Source organism: Strigops habroptila, chromosome 10 (genome assembly GCF_004027225.2).
Source record: "Strigops habroptila isolate Jane chromosome 10, bStrHab1.2.pri, whole genome shotgun sequence".
NCBI lineage: Eukaryota > Metazoa > Chordata > Aves > Psittaciformes > Psittacidae > Strigops > Strigops habroptila.
This window is the reverse complement of record NC_046359.1, coordinates 38,742,032-38,762,991: the sequence shown is the minus strand read 5'-3', so window position 1 is coordinate 38,762,991 and position 20,960 is coordinate 38,742,032. Positions and strand designations below refer to the sequence as shown.

The 20,960-nt window shown below is 40.0% G+C and overlaps 1 protein-coding gene across 7 annotated transcripts in view; it reads right to left on the bottom strand.

The window, feature by feature from the left end:
- Positions 1-5,873: 5,873 nt before the first annotated feature.
- The window catches only part of ESRRG (estrogen related receptor gamma), a 380,477-nt gene continuing 365,390 nt past the window's right edge, over positions 5,874-20,960 (bottom strand). For 6 of the 7 annotated variants that reach the window (XM_030500071.1, XM_030500070.1, XM_030500073.1 and 3 more), the window contains 2 exons: positions 20,270-20,539; positions 7,208-9,658 (listed from right to left, as the gene is read on the bottom strand). In XM_030500071.1, coding sequence (XP_030355931.1) covers positions 9,414-9,658; positions 20,270-20,539 — 515 coding nt within the window. In that variant the 3' untranslated portion in view covers positions 7,208-9,413. Of the gene's footprint in view, positions 9,659-20,269; positions 20,540-20,960 lie in introns of all 7 variants that reach the window. The other variant, XM_030500068.1, reaches the window with a different exon arrangement.

Sequence of the window (20,960 nt, the reverse complement as noted above, 5' to 3'; positions counted from 1 at the left end):
GAGCTGCACACCTCAGCCTGCACATGGTTATTCCGTGATGCTGAACTGTACGCCTCAGCCACGGTGGGCTATAGACATCTGATACATTACAATGCTTTGGTTATGTAGGAAAGGACAAAATATTCAGTGAAGGTTCGGCTGTGGTTAAGGAGAGAGATCTGTGTACCCAGCAGGTCAGTAAGCTGGCAGGCCCTAGGGAAGACTGAAGCACTTCTGTGTCAGAATATAGAGATGTTCACTGAGATTCAAACCCTTTTTTTCTTAAATCAGGGTAGCAGGGAAGAAGGAAACTACTGAGGATGTTGTTACAGGGTTTTGCCATTCAGTACCATCGAGGAGCCCTATAGACCCCAAGTTAACCTCTGGCAAGTAATACTGGCACTTCTGTGACTCCTTCGCAGCCTAGTATGAGGATTGTGCCCTTATTGACTTCCTCTTACTGCCAGTCCCTCACCTTGTGGACGTTCCCAGTGAAGCTGTGAAAGTTGATAGAGCATGGTAGATTGAACTGGAGAGTGTTAGGAGTGCGATTCGTGAAGCACTTGTGATTTTAAAACAGTTTCTTTCTTTTAACCCCTTTCATTTGCCATTTACTCTCTATGTCTCCCTCTGAAAAGCATGTTGAGGGGCTACTGCAGCTGAGTCCCCAGCACCCAGCCAGATGAACATCCATAGTTTGCAAGCCTTGCCTGTGTGGCCCACGAGGAGAGCCTGTAAGGACTGCTCATGGCTCCCGTGACAGTGGTCCCTGCTCCCTGTCTGTCAGAGCAAGGCTGCAGTGAGTGGCTGGCAGCTTGTGCAAGGAGCTGGGAAGTACAGCCAAAGGGGGATCACTGCAGGGGAAGGTACCCAGCAGTCCTCCCCTGCCCTGTAAATGTTCCTTCTTTTTCCGGTGTGTGGTAGCTCCTCTAAGAGATGTCTACGTCTTGATGTGGGGCCCTTGCACCATTAGCTTACAGGTATTGCCTTGTCCGTGCTAAGATGCCAAGATGCTTAGATATAAGGCAGAAGTTCTTCCCTGTGAGGGTGCTGAGGCGCTGGCACAGGGTGTCCAGAGAAGCTGTGGCTGCCCCATCCCTGGCAGTGTTCAAGGCCAGGTTGGACACAGGGGCTTGGAGCAACCTGCTCTAGTGGAAGGTGTCCCTGCCCGTGGCAGGGGGTTGGAACTGGGTGAGCTTTAAGGTCCCTTCCAGCCCAAATCATTCTATGATTCTATGTCTGTGCTGGACTACTCAAGTGCCTCTGTGGGTCAAGCACTTTTCAGAGCAGTGTATAAAAATCACCCAGTCTTGAGATACAGCAGCCTTTCACTGGCATGAGCACTCATGACACAGGGAAAAAGAGCAAACAACAAGTGGATAACCAGGTTCCACGAATGAGAAACGTGGGGTTAGAGCCTGGTTTTAGCAAGGAAGAGCTGCAAACCTGCAGCATGGCTTGTGCCCTGGTCCATGGGATCAGCTGCTCGGCACCAGGCAGCAGCGGTGGCACCGGCTGCCAAGCAAGGAGAAGCCACAAGGCAGTGCAGAAGTAGAGGATTTGTGTTAAGGCTTCGGGACTGTCTTAAATCTCCAGCATCTGCCAATTTAAGTACAGCTGAATTGCTGGATAATTTTGCTGGTGGCGCTCCTGGGAACACCCAGCCCGAGCAGAACAATTTTGAAGGAAATTACATGAGCTGGGATTTAGTGTTGTCTCTTTAGCTTGTGGAAGAGATAATCTGGCCCATTTAATGCGGAACAAAATTTGCTCTGTTTCACAGGCGCAAGGAGAGAGTTTTGCCTTGAGAAAGCAGCAGTAAATGACTCTGAAGTCCTGCTGTCACTCGTCCGCTGAGCTGCTGTAATACGGAGTGGCAAGGGCTGTTTTCTTGGGCCGCTTTCTACATCTAAGTAACGCTCTTTATAAAGAACACCACTTAGTCTTATGACAAAATTCCTCCAGTGTGACACAGAAGAGCACTGACATCGCTCTTGAAGGCTAGAGAATTTACGGCACAGTTAATTATTAATTTGGCTGGCATTTGTAAAGTAGAAGGGAGTCCGTGTGCTTTTAGGCCATGCTCTCAGTGTGTAAATCTCTTGTATGGCTGCCATAATAATATTCCTGCAGCTATGTTGTCACCTATTGTAATTTTTCTGCTAATAAGAAAATTTAAACTAACCAGGAATCCTAAATTTGGAGACTAGTTGTTTATTTCAAATATACTCTAGAGAAATAATAATGCAGTTCTGCCCTGCATTTAATTTAAACAGGAACAGGCAAAACAAATCTCGGCGGAGGGCATTTGACAATAATAAAATATTTCTCCCAGCGGGTGAGCTGGTAGCAATTGTATTGTTGCCATCAAAGCTCACGTTTCAGCAGGTCATTACCATCATAACAAGCCCTTGGACCAACTGGCATGGACATGCAACATTGAGCTCCTGATGGGCACATTATTTCAGACCTTTAACTTCATGGAGAACAAGACAAATACTCCTGGGAATGGAGGATTATATTTTGAAATTCCTTTCTTTTTTGTTCTGCTTAATAATAAGAGCCTGTGTGTAATCAATCTACTGCCACTTGCTTCTTTATATTAACAGAGCTTGTGAGGAGCCAGGCTTGGGAATCTGAACACTAAGGAAGAGCAGCCTTTAATCTTAACCACAAACTAACGATTCCCATGGCCGGGATGTGGCAACGCAAACACTTTTGAACACTCGTGAATAAAACTGTTAAGAGCAAATAAAGGCACCCATATTCTTCTTTACAGCTAGTTTTTTGTTTCTCTTCCCTAATAGCAATCACAAAGAGGAAGTTTGTGATCTATATGTTAGAGACAACCTCTGCACACACACACAAGCAGCATCTTATCAGGCAGGGAAAGCTCCTCATGAGGCAGCTACAGCAGGCAGGCTGTATAACGAAGGATATCGTAATTAGCAAAGTGCCATGTGAAATGAGGGAGCTACATTACACAAGAGAGATGAAATGCAAAGTGAAGAAAGGTGCAAGTGAAAAAAAAAAAAACTGTTAAGGAAAATAAACAAAGGCTGTGGAAAAATATTCAGCAAACAGATGGAAGCTGCCCCAGTCTTCAGTTCAGTGCACGAGCCAGGTAATGTTAAAAAGTAAATTAAAAAGGGGTGTTTTCTGCTGCAAAAGCCTGTAGAGAAAAAAATCTCAGGTGTTTTTGTGCTTAGGTGTTCTTTTCCAGGAGGGTATTACCAGGTGATGCTGCAGGAAGAAACTTAAAGACATACGGCAGGAAGGCTTGTCCTACTAAGGACAGTATTTTCACCTCTGCTTTTGTTTTGATGATTTTGCTGTGTTTTGGGGTGGCTTTTTTACATATTTAACCTCTGTTACTATTTCGGCAGCATTGGCACCGTGTTAACACACAGTAACTGCACATGTAATAGCATATCTTACACGTGTAACACCACCTCTTTCTCTAAGGGTCAGTTGGAGGGACTGCACCAGACCACTTCTTATTGGTGTTCGGCAGGTTTTTTCACACTGCAGACTCACAAGGCCATAAAACCCCACCAACCAACCAGAAAGCCCAAACGACCTCAAATTAGACAAGTACTGGGATGTGAAGCTCCAAAGGAAACCAGAAGCCCATCAGAAATCCCATGCCATTTAGTAGCCAGCTCAGCAAAGCATCTCATTTTCCTTTTGCATCAATACTGATGGCATCGGCCGGTTCCACAAGTGCCAGTAGAACAGCATGGAAAGAACAGCACGCTCCACAGGCAGGCTGCTGTGGTGGTAGGGTAGAAGCTGTCCAACAAACTCCTACAGTGGTAACACTGTGCTTTGATGCTGGGATGGCTTCTTCTGTTGGCGGGGGGCAGAGTTAGGGATGGGAACGGTGATGCAAACCATGTCCGTCAAACTCTAGTTCTGCTGAGTTAAGCCATATCCACAACAGGAAGGCTCTGTTATTTGCCATCTCCTTACCTCAGCTAAGTGATGATGCTGCAGCCCCATAGCTGAGAGATGCAGCAGGATGCGTTGGTTGAGCTATGAAAGCCAGCGCCTCAAGCCCTTTTATTTGCATAGCTTAGAGAGGTTTGTGCTCCTAGCAAACTGCTGAAACATGCCTGCCTACCAAAACATTTCTGATGGATTTCTGTGCCTGTCCTGGCTTTACTGCAGAAAGTGCAGGGAGAAGACAGAAAGTAAAAACCCAGAACAACTCTGGAGAGTTCCATCCCAACAAGGTGGGATGTAACTGCAGGGTGGCTCCATAGAATCACAGAAACAGAGTGGTTTGCGTTGGAAGGGACCTTAAAGCTCATCCACTTCCAACCCCCTGCCACAGGCAGGGACACCTTCCACTAGAGCAGGTTGCTCCAAGCGCCGTCCAACCTGGCCTTGAAACTGCCAGGGATGGGGCATTTCAGTGATCCCTCTATTTTCTCTTCCAGGATGCTAAATTTATGATTTATGTGTGGTGCTTCATGAGACACAGTACGGAAACATTAGTATTTTTTAATTGTACATGTAAACTTTAACCAATGGTTAAAGACAATCACACAATCAGGAAGCCCGGGAGTGCTGCCTGTTACTTCCTCCCCCAATTTTTTGTGTGAAAGTTTGCAGTACTTTTTTCACTTTTACATTATGATGCGGCATTATGCTTTCCTTCTGAGAGGTACTTTGCAATAATTCAAAATCAGAACACTAAAAAAGGGGGCGAAACCCATTCTGTGCATGCATACATATGTATGTACATATGCATGCCTACGTACATGGCACTGTCAACACCAAGACCCAATTTTGACCTCCTTTGAAGAGTCCACGCAGGATTCATCTTTCTATTGTTCTGCTGTTCCTTTTACTCAACCCTATTTCCTAGAATAGTTAAAATACAGAAGGTGCTGGTAGCAGGGAACAGGCGCCCTCCTGCTTTAAGGCATCTTGCTATGGAAAGACTGCAAAGCACAGAAGACCCCTAGCGCTGCCCCGGTACCTTGGTGGAAACAATTCCCATCCCTGAGCATCACTGTTCTGTTCTGTTCAGCAGCCCTCATGCCATCAGCCAGAATCTCCAGAGAACGGACAGCAGCGAAGGTGAGAAATATGTTGGCAAACACGACAAAGTACTATCAAGATAGGCTAAAAAGCAAGAAAAGCACACATTAGCACTTCTGTGCGGGTTCCAGAAGGGTCCACAGGAAAGGGGCTGACCCAGAGCGATGCCTGTCAGGAGGAAAAGGCTGAGAGGCCACTTACTGCCTGTTTGCAGCCGCCGCGCTGCTTAACCCCCCTGGAGCTGATGACTTATCAGTGCTCTTCATTAACACCAATCTATATGATTGCTCTGGTGGCTACTTACTTCCGCTCAGAATAGCTGGATCAAATAATACAGATTTTTTGTTTCTTTTTTTTAATCCAGAACACATAAGAGGAGTCTCCTGTGGTAGGAAATGAATGATAGACTCAGTTGTTGATGGACAAAGCAAGTAAGTACTTCCAGATTATATTAGTGTGATCTTAAAATAGTGGGAAAGTTTTCTTTTATGGCATTGACAGAGAGGCAATGATTTTGAGTAATGCAGGTTGATGTGAAGATGCTTTAAGATTAAATAAGTGCTATATAAAGGCCTGCCAGCCAGAATTCTAATGTGCTCTATGAGACATTTTGCATATTTAAGAGTATGCAAAATGTCTTGTACCACACTGGAATTCATTCTGACAAGGCTTTATATAGCCTTTATTTACCCTCATACTGCACTTTAAGAAAGAAGCGATAACACTGCGGCTCCTCGTTGAATGGAAGTAATGAAAGGTTATGCCAACTGCTCTGTTTCCTCCTCCAAAAAAAGAAAACAAAACCAAAACAACCCCACAACACAAAAAATAAAATAAAAGCAATCAAAAGTGGAAGCTTGTTTAATATTGCTCTACCATCATCCTGAAAGGCATAATAATTTGAGTTACACATCTGAACTGATTGGAGTTACAGAATCATATCTCCTTTTTGCATTTAACAATATATACAATATAAAATAAATACATTTACACAAATGGACATTGGTTGGAGCACACGGTATGATACACATCACAAAAATATACAGTTGATTGCTATACAGATGTGAAGCCCATCTACAGCTATAGACATGGTTGTTTTTATTCGTTGTTCTCTTTCGGTTTTTAACTACTGGCTATTATGCAACTCCTGGATTATTATAAGCAGTTTAATTCTTTTTGTCCTTTTGCGATCTTTGCACGATAAGACTGCCATAAAATGTTTTCCTAGGCAGGTAAACAGAGACGCTTAAATAATTAAAATACAATCACCAACACCCATTTTCTCTTCTATAAGAAAAATAGCAGTTTTAATTTTTTATATCTTTTTTATGTTATCATTTAAATGCAAAATAGTGGAATAAATACAACAATCTGATCTGATTGAAACAAATGTGTAACTTCGGGGAGTCACACAATCATATTGCTTTAAATAAGAAAAAAAAAATTAAAAAATGAAGCAAAAATAGAAATTAAATTGTTATGGCTAAAACATACACCCTTTGAAATTTTCCCAACACTTCACATTAAGTAAGTGGTCTTGAAAGAACTCTTCTCCAGCAAGGTTTAAGATGAACAACATTATAAAGCCCGTGCAGTTCTCTTAGCTATGGTTCAGGTAATGGTTTTACCATCTTGAGATACTTGTTCTTTCGCAGCTCCAAACAATTACGGAAAAGGAAAACTAAAGTTTGCACCGTGTGCCTTTCACACATCTCCATTTTCTGTGTCTGTTTGTATACTTCTAGTCGATTGGCTTTTGACCCTGAAGCCCAAGTTCTTTAATGTGATACAGCAAAAACAATATTTATATTATATATTTATATATATATAGTGTACTTGAACAGTAGCAACTTAAACCCTGCACAAACTTTCTGGAAAATAAACTTCTTTTTTTGCACTCTTACATATATAAATAATCTTATAGAATCAGCACCTTTTTCCCAGGAGTTGTATTATTATTATTCTTATTTTTTTTTTTTCTTTTTGACATTTTTCAAAAGGGATGTGCCAATTTCTGAACTCCTATCACAGCTATAAATTTCAAGTTATTGACCATCTGCATGAATAGCTAATGATGATTTACCTAGAGTCACACTACAGTCACTTCTCTACTGAGAAAACACAATCTACAATATAGTCCCATATAGCTAATGATAGATACACAGGTTGTTTTTTCTTTCCTAGCACGAGGCCGATGGAGCATCAGCCCACTGTTATTTTGTTTAAAGCACACAACGTAGCAATAGTTTTGGAAACTTGTCCGCACCAAAAAAGTTTTTGCAACAACACAGAGCGAGTTAATAACAACATCTGAGAGATGATTGAATCAAAGCTATATTTACAGCGTTTAAAAATTAGACTTATCTATAATCTTGAAATATTCAAAGTTTTATTTCTAAGCTATACATTGGTATTCTATAATAAACTGTTACAGAAATTATCCCTTGTTTTGAAAATATTATGATTTCAGTGTGTATCTGTTCATAACGAGTATTTGTTTGGAGTTTCGAACTCTTAATTATTACTAGGAAGAACCTTATTACCGGTAAGGAATAGAATATACTACTGTAATCTCCTGAGGAATTGTACATCCAATATTGTCTCTAATTCTACCCTGTGTCTATAAGCACACACCACAAGAATCCAAACACCACAAGAAGAACAAGACAACAGTCTTTGAATGCAACATAAAAATTCAGAAAAGCACAGCAAACATGAAACATTGAAAAGCTGAACTACATTTCTTTTGTTTGTTAGGATTACAATTTTAATTACATCTGTGTACATAGAATAAGGATGTTCACATAGTACAGGGAGCAGCTACTAACACTGGTACATTGGTATAGCATTTGATGGAGGTTATTGTTTATTGGTTATTTAGCGACTGTAGTTTTCTGGGGGCATCTAATCGGTTTATACATTAGATTACACCTCGTAACAGTCTTGAAACTGACTGACTTTCATGCTGTGACAATACTGGTTGAAAAGCACATATACTGGTTTAGCTACTTGTTAAAGATTGCCATTTACAAAGTAAAATCTAAATCAATAAATAAGGTATAGAAGTGTTAAATTCTTCAATTTGGTCAGAAGTCTACTACTCTGATTTCTTAATTTTGCAAACGTCGGCATTTGCCTTATCGCCTCTAAGCTACTATTGGTTCATAGGGTTTTTTTCTGCATGTGAGGTTATAATTTTGCAAACAGGCAGTATCTCGTTCATTTGCAACTGAAGCAGTTAGAAATCACGTAGCAACTATACCTCTGTACAGTCGCTGTCTCCTAACACCGTTACAGATTGGTATTTGACACGGAGTTATTTCTATGTTAGACTACTCGGATATACTGTAGGTGTAATCTAATCCTTTGAGAGTCAGTGAACATTTAGTTATAAACTGGAGCTCATGTTAAGAAACTGGATGTTTTGGACCAGACTGGCACACAACATAAATTGCATCCGTGATAATATGCACCTTCCCTTCGACTATTGCTTTAGTAAGATAAATTCCCACATTAATAAATGGCTGAAAACTGGTAAAGCTGGTACAAAAAAATCTCCGTTAGTAAGAAGAAACAAAACATTTAAAAAAATCTTCCTTCAGGATTCATTTGTCCTTCATTATTGTTCATCATTGTTCAAGCCAGCACAAAAATGCAGTATTTCTTTCTCTTTAGTATTGCATGAATGAATAAAGCTTAAACTATTCCCTGAAAAAGTTACATTGTAGCTAACCTAAGAAATATCTGGAAGACTTGAAAAAACAATTAAGGAATCAAATGGCTGTAACTGATCTAGATGGAAAATGCAATGATAAGAAGCAGCCGATGCATCGTCGCTTAGTCGTCTAATTAGAGACTGCTCCTATGAAATCTAATACTGCATTCAGTCAGTTCAACGTGTTGTACTGTACTGCTAGGTACGATGGTTCTCTCTTTGATTCCTTTGTCATTGGGGACATTATGGTTCATAATAAGTTCACTGGCATCCATATTATGGATTTCCATCCTTTGGCAGGCCTGGCTTCCATCTCTCTTCAATTAGAGACCTCTTTTAAAAAGTTCAGCAGCAAAGGAAAAAGAGAAAAAGGGAAAAGGAAAGGAAAGAACAGAAAGGAAAAAAGAGAGAAAAGGAAAAGAAAAAACTGCATCGGAAAGACACAGAAGAAAAAGTTGAAAGCTGCTTCACAGTCTTGCTGCTAAATATCAGTGCAGTCATTTTTTTCCTTAATTAAACACTAAGTTTCTTTGCCATTATTATCTTGTTTATTTTCCCTTTTTTTGTTTTTGTGGGGTTTTTTTTTTTCCTTTTTTTTTTTTTTTTCCTTTTTTTAACTTTTTGTTGTTTTTTTAAAACGTGCATGATGGGGAAGCCCATGATGCTTTAGTCAGACCTTGGCCTCCAGCATTTCCAAAAAAAGTTTGTGCATCGGGACTTTGCCTTCCAGTTTGATGTTGTAGAAATGCTGCACAGCCTTGGTGGAGGTTTGCCTCAGAAGCGGGAGGGTCATCAACATCTTGCCTGCACGGCGTGGGTCTTCCATGTGCTGCCCGGCCTCGTAATCCTGCAGAGCCTCATGTAAGACGTCCTGAAGTTTCTGCACTGCCTCAACATCCTCTATGTGCATCGAGTCTGCAAAACAAAGGAGCAACAGGAGGTTTCAGTTTGGTGTGCCAGAAGTCCAGTAATGCTATGGCTGCACAACGCTTTCACTGGTTCTGGCCATCCTCTTTCACAAAGAAGGAAGATAATTACCCACTAATTTATATATTGACCTTCAGGAACGTATCTGGAACCACTGTGGAACTACAAATGTATCATTAACTCTTGCGTAGCTAATCCATCTCCTCATCCTCCTCAAACAAGTACAATGGTCACACTTGCTGCTCCATAAACCATCTTCATGGCAGGGTGTTGGGAACTAGGTGATCTTAAGGTCCTTTCCAACCCTAACTATTCTATGATTCTATGATTCTTACAGTTACTGTTTTGAAGAAACGAGAGCACGAAAGGGCTGTATGAACTGAGCTCTCCATTTTATCAGGGAACCAAGAATGACTGCCCTACTACGGAAAAGCTCAGTAAAGTTCTGTGCCAGGCTCCAAGGCGGTGGAGCTGGAAGCCATGGTCAGTACCCACCGCCCAGAGATGCTAATTGTGGGATTAGGACCACTGCACCGACACAAGAGAAACGCAGGTTTCCCAATAGGTTTAGCAAGTTTCTTCTGCCCCAGGCACATTCAGAGAGACCGGCAATGCTTAGTATGTTCCCGAACAGCTTTCGTTCTGTGAAGCTAACATCTCCTATGAGGTGGAATCCTGCCCTCCAGCCCACTCAGAAGGTGGTTCATCTTGCTATCGTTGGGGTTTTGCATTTTTTCTAAATCACTCAAACCACACACCTCACCCTGTACCTTCCCAGGTGAGATGTTTTGGTGGTCTAAGTATTGAGTGACAAGCCTAGACACAATGCACACGAGGAACTAAACTAAACTGCTACATGACCCAGAAAGATTAAAGCAAGGAAGTGTGAAATAAAAGGAAAAGATCTAACTGAAATAGCTGTAAAACCCTCAACAGCATAGATACAGAAAGGGAAGATGTCCCTATGAACATGCAGTTACTGGACCATGCTGAGATGATTTTGGATGAGCAGCCCTAATTCTCCGATTTTTATGTAGCCGTAAATGCCAAAAAAACCCTGATGTGGTCCGAAGTGAGGTGAATGTGAGTAAGGAAGAACAGTCAGAGGTGAAAGAGGCCACTAACAGCCCCTACTGGCTACCAAAACTTGAACGGTCGACAGACTTACAGAGCCAATAAAACACCATGTGAAAATACAACCGCTGCGAGGAGGTACAAGTCCTAGGGACTGGCTACACTGTGCAAGCCCTGCTCAGGGTGAAACTGGGACATGGTGTTATTAAAGTATATCCTTGAAAACTCTAGTTAGTAAAACTCTGCTTTGCACCTTAGTTTTTGCTTTTGGAATAAAGCTCCTGTTTCCAGAGTAATGACTGAGGAGCTGGATGGTGAAAAACCCACTTCCATCATCATTTCCGAGCCCTGTATTAAGCAGTCTGATGCCCTGGATCAGTATTTTGACAGAGCCTCGTGTTTTACCCTGTTGATGATAACAACATCAAATTTTGCACGTGCTTCAAATACCTGAATTGCATACAGAGAATTAAGACGTATCTAAGATTCATTCCCTAAAAGCTGACGTGCAACTGTTTCCTCAGATAATTAGGCAAGATAGTAAATAACTCTCTCTTTTCAAACACAAGCATGTAAACCAAACCACAAACCGGGAAATAACAGGTTAACAAGAATGTCCCAGCTTCTATTGTCAAAACAAATGTGCAAATTTAAAAGAGAAAAAATAAAAGTTACAGCTCCCGCTCTAAAACAGACACTTAATTATATACAAGTTTGGATCATTTAGCACGTTTTATTGATTCTGATGACAGTTTATCTGTTAATTACACATAATGGAGTCCTATGGGGATTTTACATGTTTAATAATTCTGAGTCTTAGCGAATACATACTCTTAGAAGCATGCAGTTAAGATGTAGGCTGCAGGGATGTGATACTGCACATAAAGGTGCACTGTGCTGAAAGCAGAGGAACGCTGAATTCCGTGTCCTACAAAGAGATGTAATCGATACAGACATGCTAACACACACATACAAACGTGACTGATGTCTTAAGCATAGTGTCCAGCCACCGGGCTTAATTTGGAATGCAAACCCCAAGCAAACTGTCGTCTTCACTCCCTGACTCTTTACCCAGTCCTTGGATACTCTCTGCTGTGCTATGGAATACACCATGTGCTACTGCACTTAATTTTCCCATAAACCACACACAGCCTGTGCAGAAATTACATGTCTTTTCCTCCTGTCCCCTGTTCTGGGGCCACATTTGCTGGGGAACCAAAGAGGAGCATTGTATCAGCTTAGCAAGTCAAATACCGACTGTTCTTGTGATGGGCTTTTTTTACACCATACTGCATAAAGTAACAGGTCTTTCTGGAGAACCCGACTATAAATGTTTAGTTTTTAACACAGTCTGATTCTTCCCAGAATCAGTATTTGCAACTGCGACCATGTTTGCATTTGAAAATAGATGGATGGAGTCCAGACTTATACAGTTTCTGTGCAGAGGTGAAACTTCCCTGAGATCTTTAGCTCTGCAGTTTGGATAGCTATTTGGCCTACAGCGTTAGGAGTACCTATGCTCTACATAATTCTTACACAGAAACTGACTGCAGAGGGAAAAGAGGAAGGGAAAACCCCTATTAAGTGCAAGAATGCAAGGTGAATCAAAACCTGCCCTCGGACACAGCTATTACACTCCATGCTCACAAACTCTTCCACTGTGTGGACAACATCTTGAAACAAGGGATTTTATCCTCTCCTTGCAGGGGTGACTGCATACCATCCCTCACGTAAACAGCACAACTGCTTACATGTAAAAGTAATAGTAGTAAAGCATTTAATGTATTTGTTGCTGTCTTTGAAATCAATTTAGCAGCGGGGAAGAACGTGACCAACCAGCTCTCCACTGGCCTAATGCAAGCGCTCTGCTGCCAAATAGTGGTTCGTGGAGCAGTTTAGGAAGCTGTGCCTTGGGAAACGGATTTTGTCACAGGAAATGGGGTAAGAAAAAAGCAGCAGAGAGGGGGACGCTTCCAAACAGTGATTAAGACTTCAAACTGTTCTTTTACAATGGTGATTTACTTTGAAAGATTTAAAAACGATTTAATCAAATTACTCTGATAATTTAAGTTCCCATTTACAGAAAAGATTCAAACTCATTTCAGCTTTACCCATTCTAGGGTCTGCTAACGTTTAAATGCAAACTCACCCAATCTGTGCTATTTAATTAGACCGTGATTCAGCTCGCAGATTGCCCAGGAAAATACTAATCTCTACAAAGATACTTCTTCAAGTTTTAGCCTTGCGGTCTGGAACTTCCACTTTATTCCCGATATTAAACGAATGTAGATCTTAATCCCTCAGGCTTTCAGCCTTTGAAAATAAGGAAAACGGTTGAAAACGCTGAACTAGCCAAGGGGAAAAGAGGAGGAAAAATAAAAGAAAAGAGAAGGCTTCAGTAACTACAGACTGGCAGATGTAGACTTGAATTCAGAGCAGGTTAACTTACTGCTGATAAACCCAATGCTCATTAGCAAGAGAGGGCAATGTCAACAAGAACCACTATAATTTAAGGAAACGCAATGGGTTCTCTGTGTGACAACCCAGAAATAAAGAAAGAATTCCACAAACAATATGAAATGGAATTATAAGCTAGGTACGAAGATTTGGAATGTTCTTCCTCTGCCAAGAAAAACCTTTTGCTTTGGTTGGTTGTTTTGTTTTGCTTTTAAGTCGCTTTGTAGGCAGTCTGGGTAATTTACAATTACATTCTACACAGGTAATATCCAGAGGATAGCTATAGCCAGATGTAATACACTTAAATATCAGTGCCTATATAAACAATGAAATTAAACAGGGTAATTTGAAAATGTTGTCATTTGAAAGCAAGCAGGATTTGATCACAAATGCCCTGCAACAATGAAAAAACCCTAGGCTGGCGAAACTGCAGAGCTCAACAGACAAACGCAAGACTTGTTGACATAACGTGCTGCTGAGAACATGGGATTTCAGCCTAGCAGGTCAAAAGTTGTTACTGATCAGCGCTGCAATGGGAGAGAGTGAGATCCACAAATGAGGACATGAAGTTATCGAGCTCTGCTTGGAGAATATCCTTGCAAATCCTTTCTTTCACCATCACAGGATGGGAAAATAGAATTGTACCTCTTCTGATCAGCTGACTGATTGCATCACTGTGAAGAAATGGGAGAAAACTAGAGTTCTCATCCAAGAAAAAACACAAGGTGCAGATAGAAAGTCAATCTACCTCGTTTAAAATTTAAGCTTCACCTCAAAGGCAGCAAACAAACATCCAGCCACCCAGGAATCATTGAGAACACACCACAAAGGGTGACAACTAGCTAAAGGTTGGAAAACACCTAAACTGAGGGTGAGGAGACCTCTCGAAATACTGCTCTTAGGAAAGTTTAAGCCTGGTATGTATTTTGTATATAACATCACTAAGCAGCAGTAAAAACCCAGGGGTCTGAAATGAAGTATTTCTTCATGTCAGAAAATTCAGGCAGCATAAAGGAAGAAATTATTATAGTGAATTAAGCAGCAGGGAGTATGCAGCAGCGAACGTACACATTAAGATGCTGATAAAGCACATCAGAGAGGCAAATACCAACAAGTACTTGAAAGACTGCAATTGCTGTGATGTGATTCTTTATAGCTGAGCAGTTCACAAACCCAAACCAGATAAATCAGTTTAGAAAGTTGTAGGATCCTGGAAGAACTGGATAGGATGAAGAGTAAGAACAGCAGGCAAAACGGTTTTTGCTTTACATAAGGACAACCAAATCCTAATCTGGATTATGTCTCAAATAAAAGGAATGTAATATCTAGCTTGTATTGCCAATCCAAAAATCCCACAAAAAACACTGCAGTATTTACTGATGGGTGAACTGTTCCCAGAATTACAGAACCTCTTCCTCTCCTGCCCAAAATGTAAGCCACATTTACACAGGGAAACTTGCACTTTTCGAAGTGCTTGCCCACATTTGTTTCTGTATCATTTTTATGGGAAACAGAACACTTTAAGCATACTGCTTAAGATAGAAGCCACCCATGGAAACTGTTGCTAGCAAATTCAGACTAGGTTCTTGGTTCCCTCACCCAGCAAGAATTCCCATCCTTTTCCAGTCTACAATTTAAACTGCCCCAGATACTTACTTTGGTCCACCCTGCGTAGGGTCAACAAATATACTTAACTCTGACCATCCTTTTGCCTGTCTTTCCTGCACAGAACTGTTTGCTGGGGTGTGCATGGTTAGGCTAAGAGACAAGCACGTAGATAAACAGAGTATTTTGCCTTGCAGAAGAGTATGGCAAAACGGTCTGACATCTGGATTATTCTATTGGAAACTTCAATAGGAATATGTATTGGAAATTAAAGAGGAATAAATTAAGAATTCTTTGTCCATAGGAATTACAGGCAGTGGAAACGAAAAAAGTAAAACAGTCTTGTATGATTTTAGTGAACAAGGTTTTAGTCTGCATTGCACTCGTCTGGTCTACTTTTAGGAAGAGACATGAGAACTGAAGCCTCAAAACAGTTTTTAAAACACAGTAGGAAATGAAGCTAGAGTACGAAAAGAAATGACTTCACAGAACACACCTATTTATTTCGGAGGCAAACTGGATTAGAAGTGAACTAAACCCACAAGCATAAGGTAAGTGAAAATGTAGTAAACTACCTTCTTTTTTTTTTTTTATCCCTTACTTTCCACTAGGAATAGGCAGTGAGGTCAATAAATTAAGGAATATTTCTGCAATGCAGAACAAATTGCATACTATGAACTGGTCTGAGTACCTACTCAATAAGGCTACTAAAACTCTGGAAAAGGGGAATTTGAATTCTAGAGTTGGGGGGTATGATACCAGCTAAAAAAAAAAATGTATGAATGCTTCAAAATCCTTTTTATCCACTACGAGATATAAGTACTTGCCATAATTACCACCAAGAGCCACTAGTCTAGCGCCGTGAAAAGCAGGATGAGTAACAGTGAGTTTAGAGTTATTTTCTCTAAGAATTGTGGATGCCATCTATTTGATTACTTGAAAATGGAGTATGAGGAAGAAATTGTGTTCAAGCTACACAAAAACTCTGACGACAGTAGCAACTTCCTTTTCAAATAATTAGTTTCTATGTTGTACCACTCTCTATACAAATTACATGAAAGAGTTAACAGATCTTGCCGTTTCTATTTGGCAAAATCAACATTGGTAACACACAGGTATACCTATATTTTATATCAGCCTAGTCATGATAAGTATGTTTTAATCATGAATTCTAACACTGACAAGATGACTGAATAAAACAAAATGAAAAAATTGACCTTATTAGAAACTAAATAGTGTGTTGTGACATAAGGCACAGTCTATTCTGGGAATAAAGATGATGTCCTGTGGAATAAGTGATTTATAGAGTTCTACCAATTAATTTTTATTATGATAATATTATTTAATGGTGATAGCTTAGTGCTCTGAGTACACTCTTTTGGTGACTGGAAAGCTAAATATGTTGTCAGAAAGAACTAATTTTTTTACCAGGATAGATGATCATGTAACTTTACTGGCATCGTTGTTGATCTGCACTTCATTATACTGAAATGCACAAGATACTTCTTGGTTCTCACTCCTTCAGTACTGAAAGGGTGCTGTGTTAGTACCAGAGACCAGAAACTGCAATGATGAGCAGAGGTCCTTTTCTCCTCCTGGTGGTACAGGCGAGACAGCTAGTATTAGTGTTTCCAATTTAATTTTCAGCAGTGCATAGGTTTATAGTTTTAAGTGCCTAGCATCCACATTTGGGTCAGATTTTCCAAGATACCTATTAGGCAGATGCACACGGATCAGATTTTCAAATGTGCTAATGTCTTTTGGCACCTTAGTTCCTTATGTTAGGTCTTAGATGGGAACCGAGTTTCTCCTAAAAATCTGAGTTGTGACTCCTAAGCTCTTCTGCAACATTTGGCCTGAAGGCACAATTTAGTCCTTACTGATTAGGCAATTTCAAAAAACTGCTCACCTGCAACTCCCTGTTTAGTATTAACTAATCCATCCAGGAAAGCATTTTCTAATACAAAAGAGACAAGCAGGTCATCTTTTCTGAGATGGAGTGTTCACATGTGCGTGCGTGCAATGGTGTACGCTTCAGACATGTTTTGTAAATATTTCCCCTTCCCTTACACATGAGGAAGTAATTGGTACATGCATGTTTTGGAAACCATTCAAAGTTGATTTTCTGCGTGGGTAAACAAAGTGCTCATTGGTGCCAGCTCGCCTGAAGCTGTGGCTTCAAGGTACCTACCTGCTTCTGTGTAGAGAAGGTAGAGAAAGAAGGAACTTGTGATACTGACAGGACAAGGGCAGTGCCCCCCAGAGAGGGACTTCTCTGGAGTTAAGGCTGTATTAATTACTATAGAATCAATGCAGATGTTTAAAACTAACCTAATAAATTCCATATTAAGCACTACATATTAAATCTAACTGTTGAAATCAGACCTGCATAGACTTCAGTGTACGCAGGACTGGAATGTCTATGCAGCTCAGTAGTGTGCATATGTATTTACATTTTTCAGATGCTATATGCACTCCATTCAAAATCTACAAGGTTGATGCATCTTGCATTTCTGGACATTGATAGAAGTGGCATGGCACTGGCCAACCCTGCAAAGGGAACATTTGATAACGGCTGTCAGAGAATCACTCTGGAAAACAGCTCCTCGTCCCCACCTATTAGACACCAAATGGCAGGATCATCTCACACGGAGTGCTGCACAAGTAGCCTCTGTAGGTCTAAAGAAAAGTTAGCAGTTGGGGGGTTTTAATGCTCACGATACTGAGATTTGTTGGCCAAAACAAAGCTTGAGGTATTTATCCAAACAAAATACAATCAATATGAAGGCAATCTACAATTTCTTTTTTCCTGCTTCTATACACCAGCTGGGAAAGTACTCTGACACTGTATCATAAATCACTAACACAGATACAGAGCTATAAACCCATCTTTTTCTACTGCTTACTGTAGAGTCAACCTGGAAATCTTTCTAGACAGTGTGGATATGGCAAAAATGTCTGAAACACCCAAGATGTCTTATAAGACTGCATCCATCCTCTCTACAGCTACAAAAAGGCTGATGTATTTTAAACTAGAAAAATAAATAGTGGAAAGAAAGTGGATGTAGCAACTAAATATATTAAAATATGAATTAAAATGTGATTTTGTAATGGCATTTTATTTATTTTTTTAAATATAGTTGCATTTACATGAATCCAGTTCATAGTTATGTCAAATAAGCTATTTCTGGTTTTGTTCATAAAAAAAAAAAAAGGCAAAACCTCTAATTTTACTTTGATCTCAATGTTACTTTCATTTTAGTAGCATTTGTAAATTAAAACACTAGGGACCTAATATTCTTTGATGGGCTGTAATTCTGAACGTGCTGTTTTACACCTACAGGTTAGCGTAGCTATAGCTGATAGAATTTTGGTACCTGCTGCATATACAACCTGAAGCTGAAATGCTGAATGTCAGCAGTGAAAGCATTCTGTTGAAAGGGAAGTCAAATGGCTGGGCTGCTTTTGAACTCCTCCTTGCAATGGTTTCACTTGAAAACAGCGATTTTCTTTATTTTAAGATGAGGGAAGGAAACGTTTTCACTTAAATGTGCCCTGAATTTTAGTATGCTGAATTGTATTTATCTCTGACAGTATCCTGGTTGTAATTCCCAGTGAAGTTAATGAAGCTACAGACGATTTTGATACACTCTGTGCACAATGTATGACTAAACTTTTTCTGGCAGCAGTATCTTTTATTATTACTTAAACACTGAACATCTCTTTTTCTTGGGGGGCGTGGGGGATGTTTAGTGGTATTTAACACCGTATCTCTATATTCTAGCTCCTTGTCCTGTTTATCAAGTGAACTACAGAAATATTTCTAATTCAATCTTTGAATTACAGAGTCAAAATAAATGTGAAAAACCTCCTCAGTTTCGACTCATAATTCCAGATAACTTTCTTGTTCTGTTCATTAAGCATGACCAATTCTGCAAAAAAATCCTTGTGGCTGCAAAACATCCTCAAGCGTCTGTTTACAATGGCCAAAAATGAGAAATAAATCTTCAATTAAAAATAATTTTGATCTTTGAGGCATTTCAGCACTTTGTTTATTCTGGAAATAAGATAATATTCTAAAACTAAGGGCAGAGTTAGTGGAGTGGAGAATATTTTACAAAGAAACCAATAAGCATTTTGGCTTTGCATGTTTCTGAATGATACTTCCAATTAAAAATGCTAAATCGCCTTGCAAAGATGAATAGGAAAGTACAACTTCATTGTTGAAAACAATTTCCCTCCTATCAATCTGAGGATTCGGGCATCAATATTGTAGATGAACTGTTAATTACAAAATCAATTAAAAAATTATTTCTAAAAACAGTTACACGTCCTGGCTCTCAAGGGGGCAATTTGGGCAGAAGGTCTCATCTCACTCGGACCGCGCCAAATCACAAGTCGTCATCCACAAGTAAGCAAAAGCAATCTGGTTTTTCATTTTTCAGCGCGGCTGAGCCCAGCCTGAGATTGATCGTCACATATGGCCCCAGAAAACAAACTGTCAATACCTTGAATGCTGCAGAATTTGAACAAATAGCCGTCCGCCCATTCAAGCCACTCATTGCATCCCATTTAACAGATTTTATTGACAGTTTCCTTCTTGTAATTAAAGGGAAAACTACTGGCCAGCAACCAAGATAAAGTTCAAAGATAGGGTCAAAACAAAAGCAGATGGAGGGGCACGGTGTGACTGTCAATGGAACATAGCATCAGAGCATGTTATTGACACACAGGTATCTAATGATCGGCACGTCATTAAAGAGGGATCTATCGTGAACTTTATGCAAATTCTAAAAGGGACTTAAGACCACAACAAAGCATTAAGGAGACACAAAAGGAAAAACAACAAAGCACCAACGATTTTTAGGTATCTGACAGTATTCCCTGCTTCAGCACTTTTAAATTCAAATGTAGGGGAAAAAAAGATCCTTTCTGAAATTTTTAACCCTCACCACACAGGTAATAATTTTTGCAGAAGCATTCTCATAAATGTGGAGGATCTGTAAGGTAAGGTGTGGTCCTTGTGAGATTAAAGAAGAATTTCCTCCCTCCTCCCATACCCTGAATTCACCCTACCAGATAGATCAGTAGCTGCCTTTAAAGAGAATGTATATAGCATATTCTAATGCCTCCTTTCTGTTTGTTTTAATTGCAATGATTAGACTTGTCTGGATTATGGAGTGGATTTAGGAGAACACATCTATATTCATTTGCGGGATCTTTGCCTGTAAAATACTCTCCGAATCATACAGTGCAGTATTCTCCACTCCCTTAGGAACATATTCCACAATTAGAACCAGAAAGTTCTTAGTTTGAACTGCTGCATTGGTCACCTTTTAGACTAAGGTCTGATTAGCAATTTGTTATTCTAACCCCATGTTTAAAACAAGCATGCAGAAAGTATTATGGAGAAAGAAAAGTGATATAATAAAATTGCAGCATCCATCGTGCCACTCTGCCAACCTGAATTAGCAAGTGCTATAGCTTTGAGGGTGACAAACTCTTCTTTCTCCAGCTTCATACTCTTGTATTTCTTTACCAGCTGCAGTATGGCATTGTTAAGGTCAAGAAGGCCTGCCAATTTGGATTGGTCTTCATCCATAATATAATCTTCAGCATATACAAGCTCATCCTCGAAAGAAAGTGACCGGTATACAACACCGAGAATCAAAATCTCCATCCAAGCACTCTGCAGAAGGCTCATCTGGTCAGCTAGAGACAAAGTGGAGAATCCTGAATAGGAAAAAAAGAAATACAGGAGAAATATTAGATTTGTCAGAAATCTGCTCCTCTTTTTTATTTATTTTTATGTACATTGTGATAAAACATGCTTTTTTGTGCCTCTCCTCCCCATCCTATAACAGGAAAGTAAAATCAATATAAATTCAAATGTTTTCTAATCAACACAAAAAGTTATAAACAATTTGGAATTTGCAGGCTCTTTCTGTAAGAATCATAATAACTTGGGGAGTATTGCAGTGACACTGGGTGACTTGTATGATGTCTTCTTTGTTCCGAAATACTCATGCTTACTTCTAAAACCTGGTGTTGTGCAACAGGGATCTGATGGCTCTTGTTTATCATTACCATAATATGCACGAAAGACAATTTAGGAGAGAAAAAAAACCCCAAAACCAACACTTTTTTTAAAAAG